The following is a 19,916-nucleotide window of genomic DNA, read 5'->3' on the forward strand; positions in this document are numbered from 1 at the left end:
TTTAGTTTTAAAAATAATAAAATAAAGTATTGTTTAAAATAAATGTTTTTATATGTAATAATTTTTATATAATATAATAAGTAATTCTGAGGTAATACTTATTTAATATTTGAATCTTAAAACAATATGAATAAAATGATATGAAAATAATAATCAGTTTTAAAATCTATGTAAATTATTTCTTGTTAAAATTGTATACAGGATGTTGATGATCAATATACCATAAATTTAAGAGATAGTAGAGGTTGACAAGCTTGTATTTTCATGAAACACCCAAAGGTGAGAAACAAAAATTGTCAGAATTATAGTCTGCAGAAAATTTAGACATACCTGTGTAGTAGGCAACCATCATCTCACTTGAACATTTACCTTCTCCATTTTGTCTTGTATGTGTTTTAGGATATTGAGTAATTGGAACAATACATAGAATACAGTAAACTTTATTAGCCAAAATCTTCTCAGAAGGAAAATAATTAACACTCAAATACTTTTATTTTTGCTAAGAAAACATTTATTAAACATTCACAAAAATTTTCAATCTGTTCTACAAATCATCCTCAATTGCAGAATACAAACTACTGACTGATGCAAATAGAACATTCTTAAGTGGAAGTTTATGAATTTCTACATTTGGATATACAGTCGATTCTGGTTATTAGCCTGATCAATTAGTAGGACATGTTGCAAATTAGGACAAAACATTCAAGAATGGAATCAAATCCTATAACTAAAATCCTGTTTTGTAGCCCCGTAAAGTTTCCAGTCCTGATGCCATGCTATTAAGTGGAATTGAATGTATTCAAATATTAATCTTGGAACACAATATCAATTTAAACTAAATGAATATATAACAAAATAAAAAGTTAATTATAGGCAAAAATTAAGATCTGACACTTCATAATTTCCTTACAACCAATAATTAACTTTGTTTTTTATTTTTATTTTATTTAAGTTTTAGTTAGTTATTTATTTACTTATTATTTACAAAATTTTGACTATTTATTATATTGGTTATTTTGTTTTGTTATACATTCATTCAGTCTAAATTGATATTTTGTTCCAAGATCTGTATTTAAATAGGTTCAAATGTATAAATTTGAAAACTTCCATTTAAGAATGTTGTATTTACGATGGTTAGTAGTTTATATTTTGCACTTGAAGACGACTTGTAGAAAAGTTCAAAACATTTGGGAATGTTTAATAAACATTTTCTCAGCAAGAGTAAGGTGTTTGAGTGTTAAGTAAATTTTATTGCTATTTTTTTGTATTTACAATAAATATTTAAAGTGGTAACTGCCAACTTTGTTATATAGGATACAAACAACGTTTTGTTGTACTCTCTTGAAGAATGTTTGTTGTCTTCTGATAGTATCAAAAGTTGATATGATATGGATGAGCAGTTATCTCTTTGTTTCCATTGGTGTTTCATACACCAATGGAATACATTTCTTATATGTCCCCCAGAAAGAAGTCAGGAAATGGCACATTCTAATTTTCTATAGGTTATAGCTACATCAATTTTTGTTTCCACCACTAGGTTACTTCATAAAAGAAATGTTCATCTCATTGATTTCTACAACTCCTTAAATTTACAACACATTGGAGATTAACATTCTATATAAAAGTGTATCATTTATAAAAAAAAAAACTTTTTCAATTAGTTTTATCTTAAATGAAGTGTAATGTTATTTTATTCACAATATATTAGTAATTTCTTCCTTATTGCAAAATTATATTATTTGTTAAGATGAAAAATTTGCTTTATTATAAAAGCTTCAAATATAAATTGTTAAATAAAATATTGCATTTAATTTGCAACTCATGTTCTTGTGATTTACATTTTTGCTCTGTTAAGTAGAGATATAAATCAAGATAATCAGTATTAATTTTATTTATAACATCTGTATTGAGATTATACAAAATTGAATACTACAGCTCAATTTGCTGCATTTAGTGTCATAGAATTATCCTTGTTATTATATACATGTTAAAGAATGACCAATTTAACCATGGTGCCCATTGAAAAAAGATTAAAAAATAATTTAAGTGTTTTACGAGTTTATAATTATTTATTATTTTTTCATCTGATAATTTAGAGAAAACACCTTTTAATATTTACATAGTTTTCATTTCACTGTTTTATTTTTAGGTTGTTATGATTGAAACCAATACACAGTTCATAGAACATATTATATTTATTATGAAAAGTGTGCTGGAAAATAAAGTTGATCATACAACAGAACATTTAGGGGTTACTAGTATTGAAGGCATGATGCTTGCAATTGTGAGGTGAGTAATAATTCCATTTTAGTTGTAAAATAATTATATCATGTTTGCAAATACAATAATGGTTATACTGTATTAAATGTTTATAAAGATTTAAATATAAAATTAGTTTTGATATAGTGTTTGTTCTTATTTGCTACTTTATTATTATTTTTTAACGTTTATTGTTAACAGTTTATTTAATCATAAGTGTTGATGATCTGAAATAGATGCAATTAAATTTGAATATTTAATTATAAATTTAAATTTTTTTAGAGTTTTAAAATTTTGAGTTTCTTTATAGTTATGTTTAGTATAATTGTATTTTTGTTTCTCTAACAAAACTTCTGCTTCAAAGTAGTTTGGTACATATCAAGGGTGAAAGTTTAAAATTCATCTGAAGGAAAGTTCCCTCTCCTATCTCTCATCTTCCAATAATTTTCTTTTTTGTTAACAATTTTTATTAAAATGTTTACTAATAAAATTTCTATTCATCTAAATAAACTTAATATAATTCTTAAATAGTTACTTGTAAATAATTAAATTTTATTTTAATGAATGAATGTTTATTTGCAGATATGTTAGGCATTTAGATACTACAGTTCATGCTATTCATATTAAGACGAAACTTTGTCAGCTAGTAGAAGCTATGATGTCAAGGAGAGATGACTTAGCATTCCGTCAAGAAATGAAGTTTCGCAACAAAATGGTTGAATATTTAACAGATTGGGTGATGGGAAACAGCCATCAGATTGCACCACCTGGTTCTGGTGATGTAACAGCTCTTACCAGAGATTTAGATCAGGCATGTATGCAAGCTGTTGCTGCTCTGCTGAGAGGATTACCTCTTCAACCTGAAGAGAGTGACAGAGGAGATCTATTGGAAGCTAAATCACAATTATTTTTAAAGTAAATATAGTTTTTAATTATAATGAAATTTCTTAATTTTAATAATATTTTGAGAATTTATAGATTTAATTCAAAATTTTATATAATGCTCATCTAAAAGAAAAACTTCATGTAATAAAAAATGTTTAATATTTTTTCCAGATATTTCACATTATTTATGAATTTGCTCAATGAATGTAGTGAAACTCCCGAAGATAAAGATGTTGCAAGACATCGTGTACAGTCATCTAAACTTAGTGAACTAAGGACATGTACAATACAAGCAATGTCAAATCTTCTTAGTGCAAATATTGATAGTGGATTGATGCATTCCATAGGTATAATTTTTTTTTTCTAGCAAAAAATGATTTATTTCATTTTCAATAAATTATTTTTTACACAAAATAGTCATTTGATACAAATATTAACCTTTATTATTCTATTTCAAGTTTCTAGAAATAGGTTGCATATTTTTCATAATTAATTATTTATGAAAAAATTTAATATTGAATAAAACATTTTTATATAATTTACTTGTATTACTTATTATTTAGTATTATTATTTTTTCAATAAAAAGCATTAAAAATGTATCTGAATCTATAGAGCTGAATATAGTTTAACCATCTCAGCACAAATATTATTAAATTGTAAAAGGAATTGAATAATGTTAAAAAATGTCAGAATTATTAGTAGGCATAGATTTAATACAGTCCCATATCTAAAGAGAAATAATAGCTTTAATAATAGAACTATCACTTGAATAAATGCAAATAAATTTACTTGTTTTTAATTCTAGTTGATTTTCTATTCAAAATAAACTTTTAATAAATAAAGCTTTTGATTTTTCAGGTTTGTATATTAAACTTAGTTATTCTAAATACAACCTGATTCACTTGGGACTGAACACTTGTTTTATTCAATATGTCTTGATTGCATAGTCTTATTTAAATAATATGTAATGTAAAATATATCTTGGTCAATTGCTTCATCATGGAATAAAGAATCATTCTGTTTGTGTTCTATGCTCCTCTTTTCATTTTATATGGAGATATTCACATAATAAATGTTCAATACCAAGTGAATCCTGTACTATCTTTACAGTTCTGTAATCTATATTAAAGTGTAGCATATTTGATATGCAATACTATTACTTGTATCAGCAATTTTGTAAATTGTCAAAAATAATAATTATATATTATACAGGGTGTATTAGTACAGCAGTTACAAACTTTCAGGAGAGATAGAGTACATTTAGACATTGGGAAATTGCATAGCAATGCATGGTCGGAAATACTTTCCTGGTGCAGTAGTGATGACACAAAACACAAGAAAGGAAGGACATGAACAGGGTGAGAAAACACGTTTATTATTCTTAGTACAGCAAAAATGCTGGGATGTCTTTGGCTGGTGTACGCAATAGATGTTGCTACACCAGCCAAAGACATCCCAGCATTTTTGCTGTACTAAGAATAATAAACGTGTTTTCTCACCCTGTTCATGTCCTTCCTTTCTTGTGTTTTGTGTCATCACTACCGCACCAGGAAAGCGTTTTCGACCATGCATTGCTATGCGATTTTCCATCATCTAGGTGTACTCTATCTCTCCTGAAAGTTTGTAACCGCTGTACTGATATATGATACACCCTGTATATTGATACATATGTTTATTAAAAGATATCAAATCCATTTAATAATGAAAAATTTTTGCCTGTTTTCTCTGTTCTATAAATCAACACAAAACGTAAAATTTATAATTATCATCATTTTATATGGAATATCAGTGATTTATGAAACTATAATACAGTGGAACCTTGCTTAACGAGCACCTCACATAAGTATTTTGCATAACGAGCAAAGTAAATTGTGAAAAAAATGACTTGCTTAACAAGCAACATTTTGCATAATGAGTGGCTAGGAGAGGGGAAGTCCCGAATTGTGTGCATGGTCCATCAGTTCGTGTTTAGCACTCGTTCAGCTAGCATCTTAGTGTCGCTTGTGATCACACATTTTTCTAAACTTGTGATCACACATATTAAGTATAAACATCAACAACCATAGCCTGTTATATAATAAACACACCAAACGATATGCCAAATTTTTGGTATATCGTATTCTACATAAAGGCTATAATTAAATATTAGAAATTAATTAATTTGACTAAAGGTAGGCAGTTATGCTGCCATCTCATACTAAATTTAATGGCCAATTCCAAATTAAATTTTAAAAATGTCTAAATTATAAATTAATTATTTATAATTATTAAATTTAATATGAGATAGCAGCATAACTGTCTACCTCTAGTCAAATTAATTATTTTCTAATATTTAATTATAGCCTTTGCATAGCCCAAGAATTTGGCATATCGTTTGGCATCTTTATCAGACATATTATCTGTGATTTGTTTTTTTTTTCTGTAAATCAAATTTTGCATTTCAGGTTGGTTCATTCCACACTAGAAGAAAAGATGATGATTCACGCTCCTTAACAGTGTTTTTTGTATAATTTTCTTTGAATTAACATTACACATAAAATATTTGAGTTTTTTTTGTGTGGAACGCATTATTGTATTTTACATTAATTTATATGGGAAAAATTGTTTCACTTAACAAGTGTTTCACATTATGAGTAAGACTCTGGAACAAATTATTGCTCATTAAGTGAGGTTCCACTGTAGTGTCTGAAGTGCTTTTTACATCACTTATATTGCTCACATTATTTGCTTTACCTTTAAATAATTTTAAATTAAAAGTCAGAGTCACACTATTTTAATTATCAAGTAGAAAACATATTGAAATTTCAATTAATGAACAATCTCATTTTTTTTCTTGAAAGAATTTGTATTTGTAAAGTGTTTATATTTAGTACTGAAAATCAACTATGGTAGTAAATATCAATTAGAAATAGACATATATGATTATGCTGTTTTTCACAATCACCATTAATCTTTCAACTAAAACAAGAAATGTTAAAATTTTAATTAGATGCATAATATTACAACAGAATCAGATAAAAAGTTAAGGCAGTTTTTGCAATTGATAAAAATCTATTGGAGAGTTTTTTGATGAAAGCAGCAATTTATCTACTACTGTTTTTAATTAATTTATTGTTGTGATGATTTTTCTTTTTTTAATTCGACTTAGTGGAAGTTTCTGAAAATAAGTTAGTTCCTTTCTGTAGATAAGATATTAGAAACAACTGCTGATAATGTAACTGTTCCAACAATTATATTGTCATATTGGTGCTTGAATTAGTGTTTGATTGAAAATTGGTAAAAACCAGGTGCCATTCATAAGTATAACCTGGGATGAAAATGGGAATAAAAAAGAGAGAGGGAAGAGCAAGGTGTGGTAAATAGCATAGTATGTAGAGTGAATGAAAATAGTGTCATATTGGTACTGTAAAAATGAGCATTATCATACATTGATAATTTCTTATTGCTTATTTCAGAGTATCATCATTATATTATTTCTTGCACATGGAATATAAAATACTGTTGAGCAACATTTACAATGTTTCTGCAATTCAGATAATTCAAGAAGAGAATATAATGACACAAGAGAATGACATATAATCTTTTTTACTTTTCCAATAGATTACATAAGTTTTAAACTTTTCTCATAGCAAAAATTATACTTGTTTCAATCTGTTGTTGCTTTTTTTTAAAATTAGCCCAAAATTATAAATTTTTTTCAATGATAGTATATCTAAGAAATTACTCTTCTTTTTTTCTCTTTGTATATGACATTATTTTAGTTGTGAGAGGTTTAGTACATATATATTTAGCTTTTCAGCCATTAATTTTCTGAAAACTTCTTGATATTCCATATATCTCATTGTATTGATATTAAATTTATATATTGTATTTAAATTTTATCATAAATATTTAGAAATATTCAAGAAAATTCATTTGTCTTAAAGTTTTTATTACTTATGCATTTTTCAAATACTTTGCAGGTCTGGGTTATCATAAAGATTTACAAACTAGAGCTGCTTTTATGGAAGTACTAACAAAAATTTTACAACAAGGAACAGAATTTGATATGTTAGCAGAAACAGTATTAGCTGATCGTTATGAACAGTTAGTGCAATTAGTTACAATGATTGGAGATAAAGGAGAACTTCCTATTGCTATGGCATTAGCAAGTGTTGTTATTACTCCTCAAATGGTAATTAATTTTGTTTAATATGAAATGAAAGCAATTATGTATTTAAATAAAATATATTATATAAATTTCAATGAAATAACCTATATTGGTTATTTTATTGATATAATTGAATTAATTTTATAAAAGCAGATTGATAAATTTTTTATATTTTAATGCATTTTGATTTTTTTACTAGTTTTTCAAAACATAATATCTTGAAATCAGATTAAACCAAAAACTGTAATACAAAGAATCTATAAAATATTAATAGATGTTAAATTGATTAAAGTAAATATTCAAAGTTGCAAAATACATAATTTTGCAATTTTGATATGTAATCCAATTCTGGAATATTGAATTATAATATTAATACATATAATAATTGCACGTAAAACAGTTTAAAATATCTTGTTCTTATAAATAAAGAATTGAAAAAGTAGATCTCATTTGAAATATATCAATGATTTATAGGCTTTAATATGTTTAATTGTAATTGAATTTAACTCAATTTTTGTAAGATGATGATTAATTTACATAATAGATATATTCATGATATGAATGTAAATAAATAAATCAAAAATTAATTTTTGTAATTTTGTAAATATAAATTTTAAAAAATTTTATTTTCAAGTAAAGTAATTTTGAAGAAAAAAATTTATTTGAATACTGCTAATTATCAAACTCAATGGCTTATATAATATATAAAAAGTAATAAAAATTTCACTTATTATTGTAAAAGTTAGAACAACAGTAGAATTATGAAAGATCATTGGAAAAGACACAATTACAAAAGACTTTAAGAAATGTCATATTACCAACAACTTGATCAGAACAGAGAATGATATACTGTTAAAGCTGGCAATGAAGACCACACTGGCAATGAAATAGAAAACAGAAATGATGACAATGAAAGTTCTGAAGATGATGAAAGTGATGAAATATTGTTCCAAGGACTTTCCAAATTTTTTAAATTCAATTGCCGATTTTTTTGTATGAAAATAAAATTAGTAATAAAAAGTCAATCTATAAGGTCCTAATTTTCTTCCAAAAACTAAGGATTCTAAAATTGGGAGTTGACTTATATTCAGGTCAACACAATATATACACAATTGAATGGATCTATTTATATTGTTTAAAATATAATAATACAAACTTTTTGGAACTTTATTGTAAACTAAAAATAACAAAAATGAATTTTTGATTGATTTTTTAAAAGTAATTTTTACAACTTGCATTTAAATCATACCTAGAAAATTGTATCCAGAAGGTGTGTTATAGAAAAAAATATATGCATTGAACACCTATATTATAAGTAACAAATTGTAACTTATTGTTTTTTTTTTTTTGGTCTATATGAATAAAAATGAAATTAATAAAAGCTATAGAGCAGGGGTTCCCAATCTTTTTATACTGCAACTTCCTTTAGTGGCTGTAATTTTTTTGTGACACCCTTTTAAAAGAAGATATCTGCTTGTATCTCTAACAGACATTAAAATTACTTTATTATTTGAAGAAAACTTCAAAGAATGTAGAATCTTAATAATTATTATTTATTAGAAAACACAACAGTGCAATTAATAAGAAGGATGAGCTTGCTTTTCTGAGCATAACTCTTCAAATTGGGGTTGAAGTTTTGAAATCGCTACTCTCTTTTTTTTTTTTTTTAAATTTATTTGTGACCTGTATTTCGACTTGATTACTGCAACTGCGGAAAAGCCAGTTTCACACAAGTACAATGTAGCAAACAGTAAAAGAACCTTCAAAGATGTAGTACTGATAGTAGGATATTCTTGGAATACATTGCTCTCAAAATTGAAATAGTTTGTCTTTATTGAATTGTAGTTTTGGGCTCATATCACAAGATAGTTCTAACAGCTGTTCGTCCTTGACTATTGAAAGTGTAGATGGGGTGAGGTCGATTGGGTCTCTAATCCAATCGTATTGATCTAGATTCTTTGGAAAATATGTATCAAAATGGGTGCTTATTGTTGATAAGTATTGGAGAAATATCATTGCAAACTTGGCTCCAGATTTTAAATAGATTTTTCTTGCAGAAAGCCATTTAAAACAGGAAAACAGTCAGTATTTCTTTGCTCCTCTTCTATTTTTCTTTTCCATAACAGCAACTTCTTTTTAAACACTGCAATTTTATCAGCCAGTTGTAGTATATGCATTTCATTTCCCTGCAGCAATTTGTTAAGGACATTTAATTTCTCAAATATGTCGCAAAGATATGCCAGTTTTATTAAGAAGTCAGTATCTTTAAACTTTTCTGCGTCACAATGCAATTCTATCAATAAATACGTGTACAATTCATTTTTTAATTTGTATACACAGGAGAGTACATTACCTCTTGACAACCAATGAGAGTTACAGTAATAAAGTAAAGACATATGCTCGGCACCCAAATCTTCACAAAGCTTTTGGAAAAATCTTGCCTTTACAGGTATTGTTTTTATAAAGTTTACTACTTTAATAATTATATCTATCACAAGATTTAATTTAGGTGAAATACTTTTTGTAGCCAGGGCCTCCCTATGTATGATACCATGTGTCCATTTTTCATTTGGAGCCTTTGTTTTAATGAGATCTTGAGGTCCTCCATACTGCCTGACATTGTGCAAACTTCACCCGTACACACACAGACACGGTTCTCCCATTGAATGTTATTTTCTTTTATATATGAATCTATGATCGCAAACAAATCACTAGCCTTCCCAGTATCAGTCATTTCTTTGCAAAATAACAAATCCTCACATACATTTGTTTCTTTCATGTACCGCATGTTACATATTAATTGAGCATCATTATTACTTTCTGTTGCTTCATCCAGTTAAATGGCAAATAAACCAGAAAGTTTCCCACAATTTGCTCATTAATGTCTTCAGCTATGTCATGAATGTGACGAATAATCGTATTGTTAGAAAGAGGAATATTTTTTATTTCTTTAGCTGCCAATTCTCCAATCATCACTGATACCATATCAATGGCTGCATGTAAAATAAGATCTTCAGCAATCATGTATGGCTTCTTGCATTTGGCAATATGGTGAGCAACCTTGTAAGAGGTGACCAATGCTTTGGAGGGAATAGATGCTCTGGAAAACAAAGATGTTGACTGATTTTTCAGTTTTCACAATTTTCTTGCAAAAAAATCTTGCAGTTTTTCTTGTAAATTACTGTGAGTTGTTTCTAAATGATGTTTCAATTTAATAGGAAGCATACTTTCAGCTGACAGCACCTTATGACAAACAACACATTGGGGTAGTTCCATATTTCCTTTGTTAGTGTAAGTAAATACAAAATCTAAATATTAGTCGTCATATTTTCTGTACTTTTTTTGTTTTTCTACAGTTTCCTTTGTACTCTTTCATGAGTCTTCAACATGTTTTCTATTTATTTGAATAAAGTTATCCATTTTACAATGCATAAATTAAATACAACACACTTGAAATCAAAACATTGATTCATTAACGCTAGTAATTGATGAAAACAAAAGACTGAATGATGAACAAACGAAAGAGCGGGAAAATGAGCGGGGTGATGAGACTCATGCGCCACACACTCGCTCGTTACGTCGCATGCAGGCGACCTGTGCTTATCGTTTCATGACTCCCCTAGGATAGCATTGTGACGCACAGTTAGGGAAGTCCGGCTATAGAGCAAAATCAAAACAATGCTTTATGTACATTGTCCTATGTACTATAGATTGCTCAGCCTATGCATCATACAAACACGATAGTAAAATGATATATTACTTGTAGTTCTAGCATTAAAATATGATAGTTTGGTGTAATAGATATATTTACAACTACATGTTTTGTTTTAGTTAATATGTAAGTTAAGTTAAACAAATCATGCACTTAAAATGTTGCCTGATGTATTTATTAAAAATTATGGATTATTTTTATAAAATTTTTCATGTAATTAATTAATTGAATTATCTGTACATATTTTCAAAATATAATAAAAATGTATTGAAAGAAAAATGAGTATTTACATAAGAATAAAGTTTTTATTTTGTTTAATAATTACCTAGTTTTGTTTTAAGAATTAAACTTTTTCAAAATTATTTTATGTCTTTTTATAAGTACTAAATGTAATTTGAGTTTTTCTTTATTTATAACTTAGGTAACTTTATTCAAATATTTATTAATCTTATCATAAATAATCAGTAAAATATTTTTGAATGATTATTTATCTTATAAATTGTCATCTTACATTTGTCATTTTAATAGTTAAGAACATTAATATTTTAGTAATTGAAGAACAATTATCAATTATTAGAATGCTTAGCTAACTCAAATTTTAGATTCTCTCTTCAAACATGCTCTAAATTTTTTAAGAAATAAAAATTTAATTTGATTTAATTTTTAATGAAACCTAAAAGAAAAACTACAAATCTTTAACTGATAAGTAAGAACTATTCTTAATTATTGCTTGATTAAAATTTTATAGTTATACTTGACAAAAAATATGAAAATTTTATTGAGAATGAAGAAATAATCACCAGAAATTTATATTAAAAATTCATAATTTCTGTATTCAAAATAATGTAATGCATTCTTTATTTTAATGTTCTTTATAAAAAGTGAATTATTTGAAATACACAAAGATAGTCTGAGTTTTGATAATTTTTGTATGTACTAAATGTAAGCAATAAAAAATCATGGATATATAATACACTTATATGGTAGATTAAAAATTAGTGTAATCAAAAATATCATTTAATAATATCAAAATTATCTCAAAGCATATAAGTTTAAATACTTCACTTATTGTAAGAAGTATTGGTTATAATTATTGTTGTCTTAGGAGAAAAAAATTCCTTGTCCTAACAACCTAAACATATAACTGATAATGCCTAATTGACAGTCTTAACCATTACTTTAAATATTAAACATGGATTAGTTTAATCATTATTAACTTAAAATACATTAGTTTAAATTATTGGTATTTCTTCAATTATATGGTAACTGTTAGTAAAGGCACTACTACAAAAGCAGCAGGCAAACTATACTAGATAAATTATTAACCAATACAATCATTATAATTTATACAATAAGTAGCACATTTATCAATTGTTTTAATGTATATTTTTAAAGCTAAATTTGATAAGACCAAAATTTGTATAATTGTAGTTTTATTTACTTACACTACTAAGTATTATCAGTTAGTTAGCATCATCAATATAGGCAAGTCCCAGAGTGATTAAAATAAGCAGATTTTACTGTAATATAAAAAGACTTGAATAATCAAAATTAATTTTAGATAGTTTTTCAAATATTTTTTATATTAATAAGCAGAATTAAGGCATACCTTATTTTCTCTCTTTTTTTAAATATTGTGATACTGTTGGTAAATGCATTAGTATGATTTTACAGAAAGATCTATTTATTAAAATTTCATCACACAGTATACATTATACTAATAGATATTTTTAAATATGTATGTGTATGGCTTTAAAGATTAAAAAAAATATTAACATTTGATAAACAAAGAAATTATGGATTGTTAACTCAAATTTCCTTTCATTGTAATGTGAAAAGTTTTAATTTGGCAATATTGGATAATTAAATATTCTATAAATGAGAAAACAAAGACTTAATTTGTATTTAGTTTTACATATTTTTATTTATATGCTCTTAGGATTCAAAAAATTTTAAAGTACATTTAAAGTACATCTTTATTTTGTTTTGAAATTGTTTTTAATATTTCAGTTTGATATTGTCAAATGTATTAGTAAAGAAAATAAGAATTTTATTTTATTAATGCACATAAGTATATATATTTAATACATGCACACATCACAGTCTGTAAATAAAAGTCATTAATTTTAGTTAAAATATATCTACCTATATTAATATGTGTGTATTTTATTTTTATATAGGATGAACTAGCCAGAGTTTTTGTAACCTTATTTGATGCTAAACATCTTTTATCACCATTATTATGGAACATGTTTTATAAAGAGGTATAGTTATTTACTGTTTTAGTTTATATGTTATTTTAAGATAGTTAAACAAAGTTTTATTTTAAAAAAAATAAAATTATTATTTTCAGGTTGAAGTTTCTGACTGTATGCAAACATTGTTTCGTGGTAACAGTCTTGGTAGCAAAATAATGGCCTTCTGTTTTAAAATATATGGAGCTAGTTATTTACATAGTTTATTAGAACCACTTATCAGACCTTTGTTAGAACAGCCAAATATAAGTTATGAAGTAGATTCAGCAAGGTATTTATCATTTTAACAAATAAAAATAAATATTTGATTTTTAATAACTTATGTATTAAAATATATAATGAATATAGGTTAGAAACAGGTGAAGATGTTGAAGAAAATCGCCGAAATCTACTCTCTCTCACTCAAAAAGTTTTTAATGCAATTGTTTCTTCAGCAGATAAGTTAGTTTTTATTTTGAAATTATGTTTTAATATGAATTTTATATTGAATTAACTTTGCAATGATATAATGAAAATAAATTGGTTTTTGTACTAAAACAATTATTTATTTTAATTCATGTTTTAAGTTTTTCTTGTGGAATTAAAACTTATTTTCTTTACTTTCAAACATTTGATTTATCATTAATTTTTGTACATCAGCAGTACACTACATTGTCAAAAGTGTCAAGATGCTTATAGTTTCTTCCTGCTGTTACATAGCTGTTGCTGATAAAGAATATATAATTCTCCTTTTGCTGCTATTTACTTTAGAGATCGTCCTTTTACTGGTATTACAGCACTGACCCTTCAGGTTAGATTTCCCACTAAGTTTTGATATACTTTTGATAGAATTTTTTGCCATTACTCCTATAGCATCCTCCTGGCACATCTTGTTGGCAAGGTTGGTCTGGTACATAGTCTTTGCTCAAGTTCATCTCATAAGTATTCTATGGGGTTGAGGTCAGGTTTTCAGTTGACCAGGTCTCATATCATTCTCTTGAAACCACAGAGCTATGTACTTTGCTTTTTCAACATAACACACAAGTTGTGTTATGTTGAAAGAGATAAGCCATTATTCCCAACTGTTGCCACAATGTGGGTAATGCAGAATTGTCCAAAATGGATTGGTAAGCATCAGATATTACAGATCCATTCAGAGAAACCAATGGATTTAGTCTAAACCAAGAAAAATGGCTCCAGAGCAAGACATTACACAGTTGGCACAATATAGTCTTTTAGATGTTGTTTACCAGACATCTGCCAGATGCAGATATGACCATCAGAATGCTAAACCATGTATTTTGATTAATCATTCCATAATATACTCTTCTACTGATCAAGTGCCCATTGTTGCTGTTCTTTGAATGGCAACTTTGGCAGCATGTTAAAAAACTATGGGCATTGGCCAGCACAATCACTTGTTTGTGGGCCACAGCATGACTGATAACCAAGAACAAATGATTTACAGTGAGTATTCTGTCGATGGTAGCTGATTCCAATGCCATATGGAAGTTGTTAGTAAGAGTTGATAAAAAGTCTGACTACTGCAGCTTTTGCTTGTCATGTCACTGTTGAGTTGTAATCATTCCATCACATTTCCACTAGTGATGTGTGATATTAATAAAGTAGTGATACCTTATGGCAGTGTTTTTCAACCTTTATCATCTTACTGCATACTTGAATCTATAATTAAATTTCTGTGGCAAACTTGAATTATAATGATACGCATTATGTGATTTAAAGTTGTGAGAAATAATCATGTGATTTAAAGTTGTGTTTGTAAACATTCTATTGTCATATTACTTGTTACTTCACTTAATTCTTTTTGTATATATTATTTGTGAATTAAATAAAACAGTATTGTTGTTCCTTAAAATAGCAGCAGCTGACAATAATAGTTATTTCAATTAATAATTTTCATTTACATAAGAAAAGCAATTAATGTTAAGTCTTAATTTGCATTTAAATGGATACATTTAAAATTGCCTTTAGAAACCTATTCAAAGTCCTGCTATTTCTAAATTAAAATAATTTGAACTAAATATGGACAATTATAGATACATTTTTGATTTGAAGAAAATTTCATTTTAAATGAAATAACCCAGTGTTATGCGCACATAATTTTGCTTATGAATATATATTTTTTTACTACATTATATACAGGGTGGGCCAACGAAAACGAAATGGCAGAGTGTTCGTGTTCGTCCAAGCAAATCGCTCGGACAGGTCGATTTTATTCTCGAGGGGACATCTTATGCAATAAAGTTTTTGCGAATCTGAATATTAACTAAACAAACATTTTTTTTTCAAAATAAATGTTTGTTTAGTTAATACAAAATAAATGAGTTTTTAAAATTTTTGTTGTCTGTTGTATTCAGAATCGCAAAAACTTTATTGCGAAAGATGTCCCCTCGAGAATAAAATCAACCTGTCTGAGCGATTTGCTTGGACGAACACGAACACTCTGCTGTTTCGTTTTCGTTGGCCCACCCTGTATATGTTTATTTATTATAACAACGAAAAACTCATATAATCAATTTAAAGAGGTTTTAATTTTGACTTGTATACTTGTTTTTTGGGCTTGTTTTGAAAATAATTTATTTTATAACCTTACAAAAAGTTTCATGACACACCTATAGTCCTCATGCAGCATGCCAGTGTGCCGCAGCACACAGGTTGAAAATTACTGCCTTAGGGCTATTGTGTCAATGTGCAGTCCATGACTCCATATATGCAGCCCAGGAGAAGTATAAAAAAATAAAAGCTGTCATTAGTGAACAATTTATGACATTTGGTCATTTAACTGATTAATGGTTGTTAAAATCCAATTATTAACTTCAAATGGACAGCTGGCATTTCAATTGAAAAATATGGTTCACTGTCATCATGCAATGCAACATAACTTTCTCTTCTTGCCCAAGTAACTAGTCTTGTTTATTCAACATATGCAAATTCCTAGATGTAACAGCCAGACAATCCCACAAAAGCAATATTGCCAGATCTTATGATTATAAATGAAATCTCACAAATTTTTTAGGTCAGAGAAGCCAAAATTTGAAATTCAATAGAGGGCATAAATTCAAAGCACATTGGCAATCACAATTTTTTATCAATCATTTTGTTGTAAAGTCAATGTGTTTTAAAGTTAGTCATTTATTAATATTTATTTGATTAAAACAAGAAGTCATTCCTATCTAACTGGTGAGCTTTTGGAGGGAAACTTGCAGATTACTGTGTACATTATCAAACCTAATATCAAAAGATAGACCAAAGAAAAATGTTAATTTTCTCAATAGGGTTACTAAAATAAACTATAATAAGGCTTACCAGTTTACAATAGTTATATAAATAATAATATTTATCAGTATACGGTAAGAAATATAAACAAGTTACTATCAGTAACTTATTTACATTTATTTTATATAATGAAAATAGTTCTTCCAATAAGTATACTTTATTAGAAGTGTCCGTAACTTCAAAAAATTTTTCCAGTGTGACATTTTTAGTTGGATTGGATGATGATATTTATTTTTAATGTTATGTATTATTATAGGGCACAATATTTGCCACATATATGATATTGCCAAATTGTATTAATATTAATAGAAATAAGAAATAATTGAGAAGCTTGGTGAAAAAACAATATATTCCACATTAGGAAGTTTTCAAGAAAAAAAAAAGATGTTTTTTTTTAATTCACCTCAATATGCAGCATTTTATTAATGTAAATGTATAATCTTTGGGATAGACATACAACTGAACCATGAAAGTTTCTTTGAATTTAGATCAATGATGCACAAATTCAAATTTGTTAATAACTCATTTCTTTGTAGTTTAGCAGAATGCACTGTTTTTCCATCAAGCTCCTCAATTAATGTTATAGTTAGTTTTAAGGACCATCTTCCCTCAAATAAACTGCAAATTGTTTTACCCTCCTTAGTAAGAGAATAAAACTACCTTGTGGCCTGTCTGCTTTTTGGTTCAAGTGAAAGTGGTCCTTGCATACTGAAGGGTTGTGCATCACTGCTGTAGGGTATTAATACAAGCAGAAAAAGCACCAATTCTTCATGTACTGATACTCTGAAAGTATCAATATATCAATACTACTTTTTGAACCAATTAAAGAACCAGGAACTGAGTAATCTTTGTTAATTAAACACCAAACAAGGTCAACATACAATTTTTTTACAATAAAAAAGAAGTGTCTTTTAGGTTCCAATAAATCACCAAAATCTTTCACTGTTACTGATTTCTCTTTGTAAATATAATATCCATATTTAATATCTTGTTAGTAAATAACAAGATATTAAACATGGATATAAATATCCACTAAGAGAAATTAGCAATAATCATAAACAAAAACAAAGTATTTTTTCTGACTGAAAATTTCAATTCAGATTTACTAAAGATATTTTTTTACATAATTTGAATTATTTGAATTTAAAAAGTCTCATTAGCAAATTTTTAAATATACAGTATTGTGTACATTAACTAGTTTTGTCAGTTAGATAATCTAGCTTAACAAAAAACTTACTTTTTAGTAATTTTATTAATATTTCTTCAAAACAGATTTTTGCTGGCTGGATATTCATTTAATAAGAGAAGATCAAAGAATTCGGTATTAAATAGGATTTTGAGATTTTAGACCTGTATCCTGTGTTTCCAATTTGACCCCCTAAACTTTCACCTTAGGTAGGAGCCTAGATGGGCTTCTGATATTTTCAAAGTACTTCAAATCTTACTTATGTGAGAAACCACGGGTTCTAACAGTTGTCCCTAGAAACCACTAACTTGGCAACAGTCTGCAAAGACTGCTCACGTTGTCATTTCGGATGGCTAGGAGGGCAAAAAAACGAATGGGGAGCACGTTGGTAAGTTGACAGGTGTCTTTCCAAAAATGTATAGACAGGTTTAACAATAAACAAAGAATTTATTAAATGTTTAAAGCTAATATACAGGTGGGTGATACAAGTTCAAAGGTTACATGCAGTTAAATAGTGATTACAAAATATAATATTCACCAAGACTGACGCCTAGTCTCTACGCTATATCGCGTGCCTAATTTCTATGTCTTGTGGAGAGAGAGTTTCCAATTTGAGCTAGCAAATACCTCTCAATGAACTTGGAGAATTGTATGTGACAATCGATCTTTCTATGGAAGTAGCATAAGTCCTGGATGTCTTATACTGTTATTCTGGGAGACCAAGATGGACACTAATTCAGATATAACTTCCTGAGACAACTCGTGTTGAGCTTCTGGTTGCCCGTGCTTTTATGTCATTAGCGTGGGAATGGAGTCTTTTGTTTACATTCCAAGTTGCAGGTGCATGACTTGCAATTTTTGCCATGTCATTTCATAATGGACAATAGTCTTTCACAAACAATTTGTCAACTTTCCCATCTACATGTTGACAACTGAGGTGACATCCGAACTGATATTATTCACTAGTTTTTCTATTGGCGGATGTTTACATTAAGCTCTCGAAAAGCTAATTCAATAATTACAAATCTCTAAAAATTCAGGCCTGTAAACCATCAGGTTCACACTTATGTTTTTTGTAACAATATTATGTAGAGAGAAAGACAAATATTGTTCAGAAGTCCTATTAATTAATGAATTTTTTTTTAGTTCTTTTGTAAGTGTTATAAATGTTGTCTTCTTGATTGAAAATCTTATTTGTTTTACTAATAATTTTACTTTAGTAAATTATAAGCATTCATTTTCATTATTAAAATAATGTTTATCTTTTATGTAATTTTCTTTTTGTAATATATTAAACATTATTCAAAAATATTAATTGTTCATCACATTTTATAACATTAAATTTATATATACATTTTTATTTTTACTCTAGATTTCCCCCTCAGCTTCGTAGTATGTGTCACTGCTTGTATCAAGTATTAAATAAAAGATTCCCTAATTTTCCACAACATATAAGTGCTGTAGGAACAGTAATTTTTTTAAGATTCATTAATCCTGCAATAGGTAAGATGATGATGTACATATAAAATTATTATTATATTGTAAGTAATAGGTTATTTTACTAACATTAATTAAATTAGTATGTGTTTTAATTTCTAAATTGGCACTCAGTTTCTAGCACTTTAATACTAGATAATTAAAGAATGTTAATAATGTAATACTTTATAAAGTTGTCAAATATATTGTCTATTTATATAAATCTTTAAGAAATTTGTAATATTAAGATATATTTGTATTAAAAACAATATTTGCATAATATAAGGAAAATTTAAATTAAATTATTTTCATAATTCATAAATAGCATGTTTTCTTTAATTTTATAATGTTTCATTAAAAAAACAAGACTCATAATTGACGCTTGTGGCAAAAAAATCCAGCAATGAGTTGTGTAATTTTCTTGGCAACAACATTTAAAACTGCATGTGGCACCATCTGTTATATTTTATTTAAAAACTTTTTATATAATTAATTATTGTAAAATGGCAAAAAGCTTATTTTTGATGGTAAGGATGAGTTTTATTTAAAAAAATTGTAAATGCTAATCATCAGTAAAATCTTCATTAAGTCCAACCCTACTCGAGACATGACACCCAACCCCATCTATATCCCCACATCTTAACTTTTAACCATCAAAATTTAATATCATCAATCTCCTAATACACAAACCTTCCTATAAAATTCTGAAATTTTTG

The 19,916-nt window shown here is 27.2% G+C and overlaps 1 protein-coding gene across 2 annotated transcripts in view; it reads left to right on the forward strand.

Annotated features, from left to right (window-relative positions):
• The window catches only part of Nf1 (neurofibromin 1), a 141,005-nt gene that overhangs the window by 61,144 nt on the left and 59,945 nt on the right, over positions 1-19,916 (forward strand). For both annotated transcript variants that reach the window (XM_067271960.1, XM_067271961.1), the window contains exons 22-29: positions 2,150-2,289; positions 2,842-3,174; positions 3,316-3,491; positions 7,108-7,319; positions 13,188-13,271; positions 13,361-13,533; positions 13,611-13,703; positions 19,097-19,227. In XM_067271960.1, coding sequence (XP_067128061.1) covers positions 2,150-2,289; positions 2,842-3,174; positions 3,316-3,491; positions 7,108-7,319; positions 13,188-13,271; positions 13,361-13,533; positions 13,611-13,703; positions 19,097-19,227 — 1,342 coding nt within the window. The remainder of the gene's footprint in view (positions 1-2,149; positions 2,290-2,841; positions 3,175-3,315; positions 3,492-7,107; positions 7,320-13,187; positions 13,272-13,360; positions 13,534-13,610; positions 13,704-19,096; positions 19,228-19,916) is intronic.

This window comes from Centruroides vittatus, unplaced genomic scaffold (genome assembly GCF_030686945.1).
Source record: "Centruroides vittatus isolate TY-2023 unplaced genomic scaffold, ASM3068694v2 contig_417, whole genome shotgun sequence".
Classification (NCBI taxonomy): domain Eukaryota; kingdom Metazoa; phylum Arthropoda; class Arachnida; order Scorpiones; family Buthidae; genus Centruroides; species Centruroides vittatus.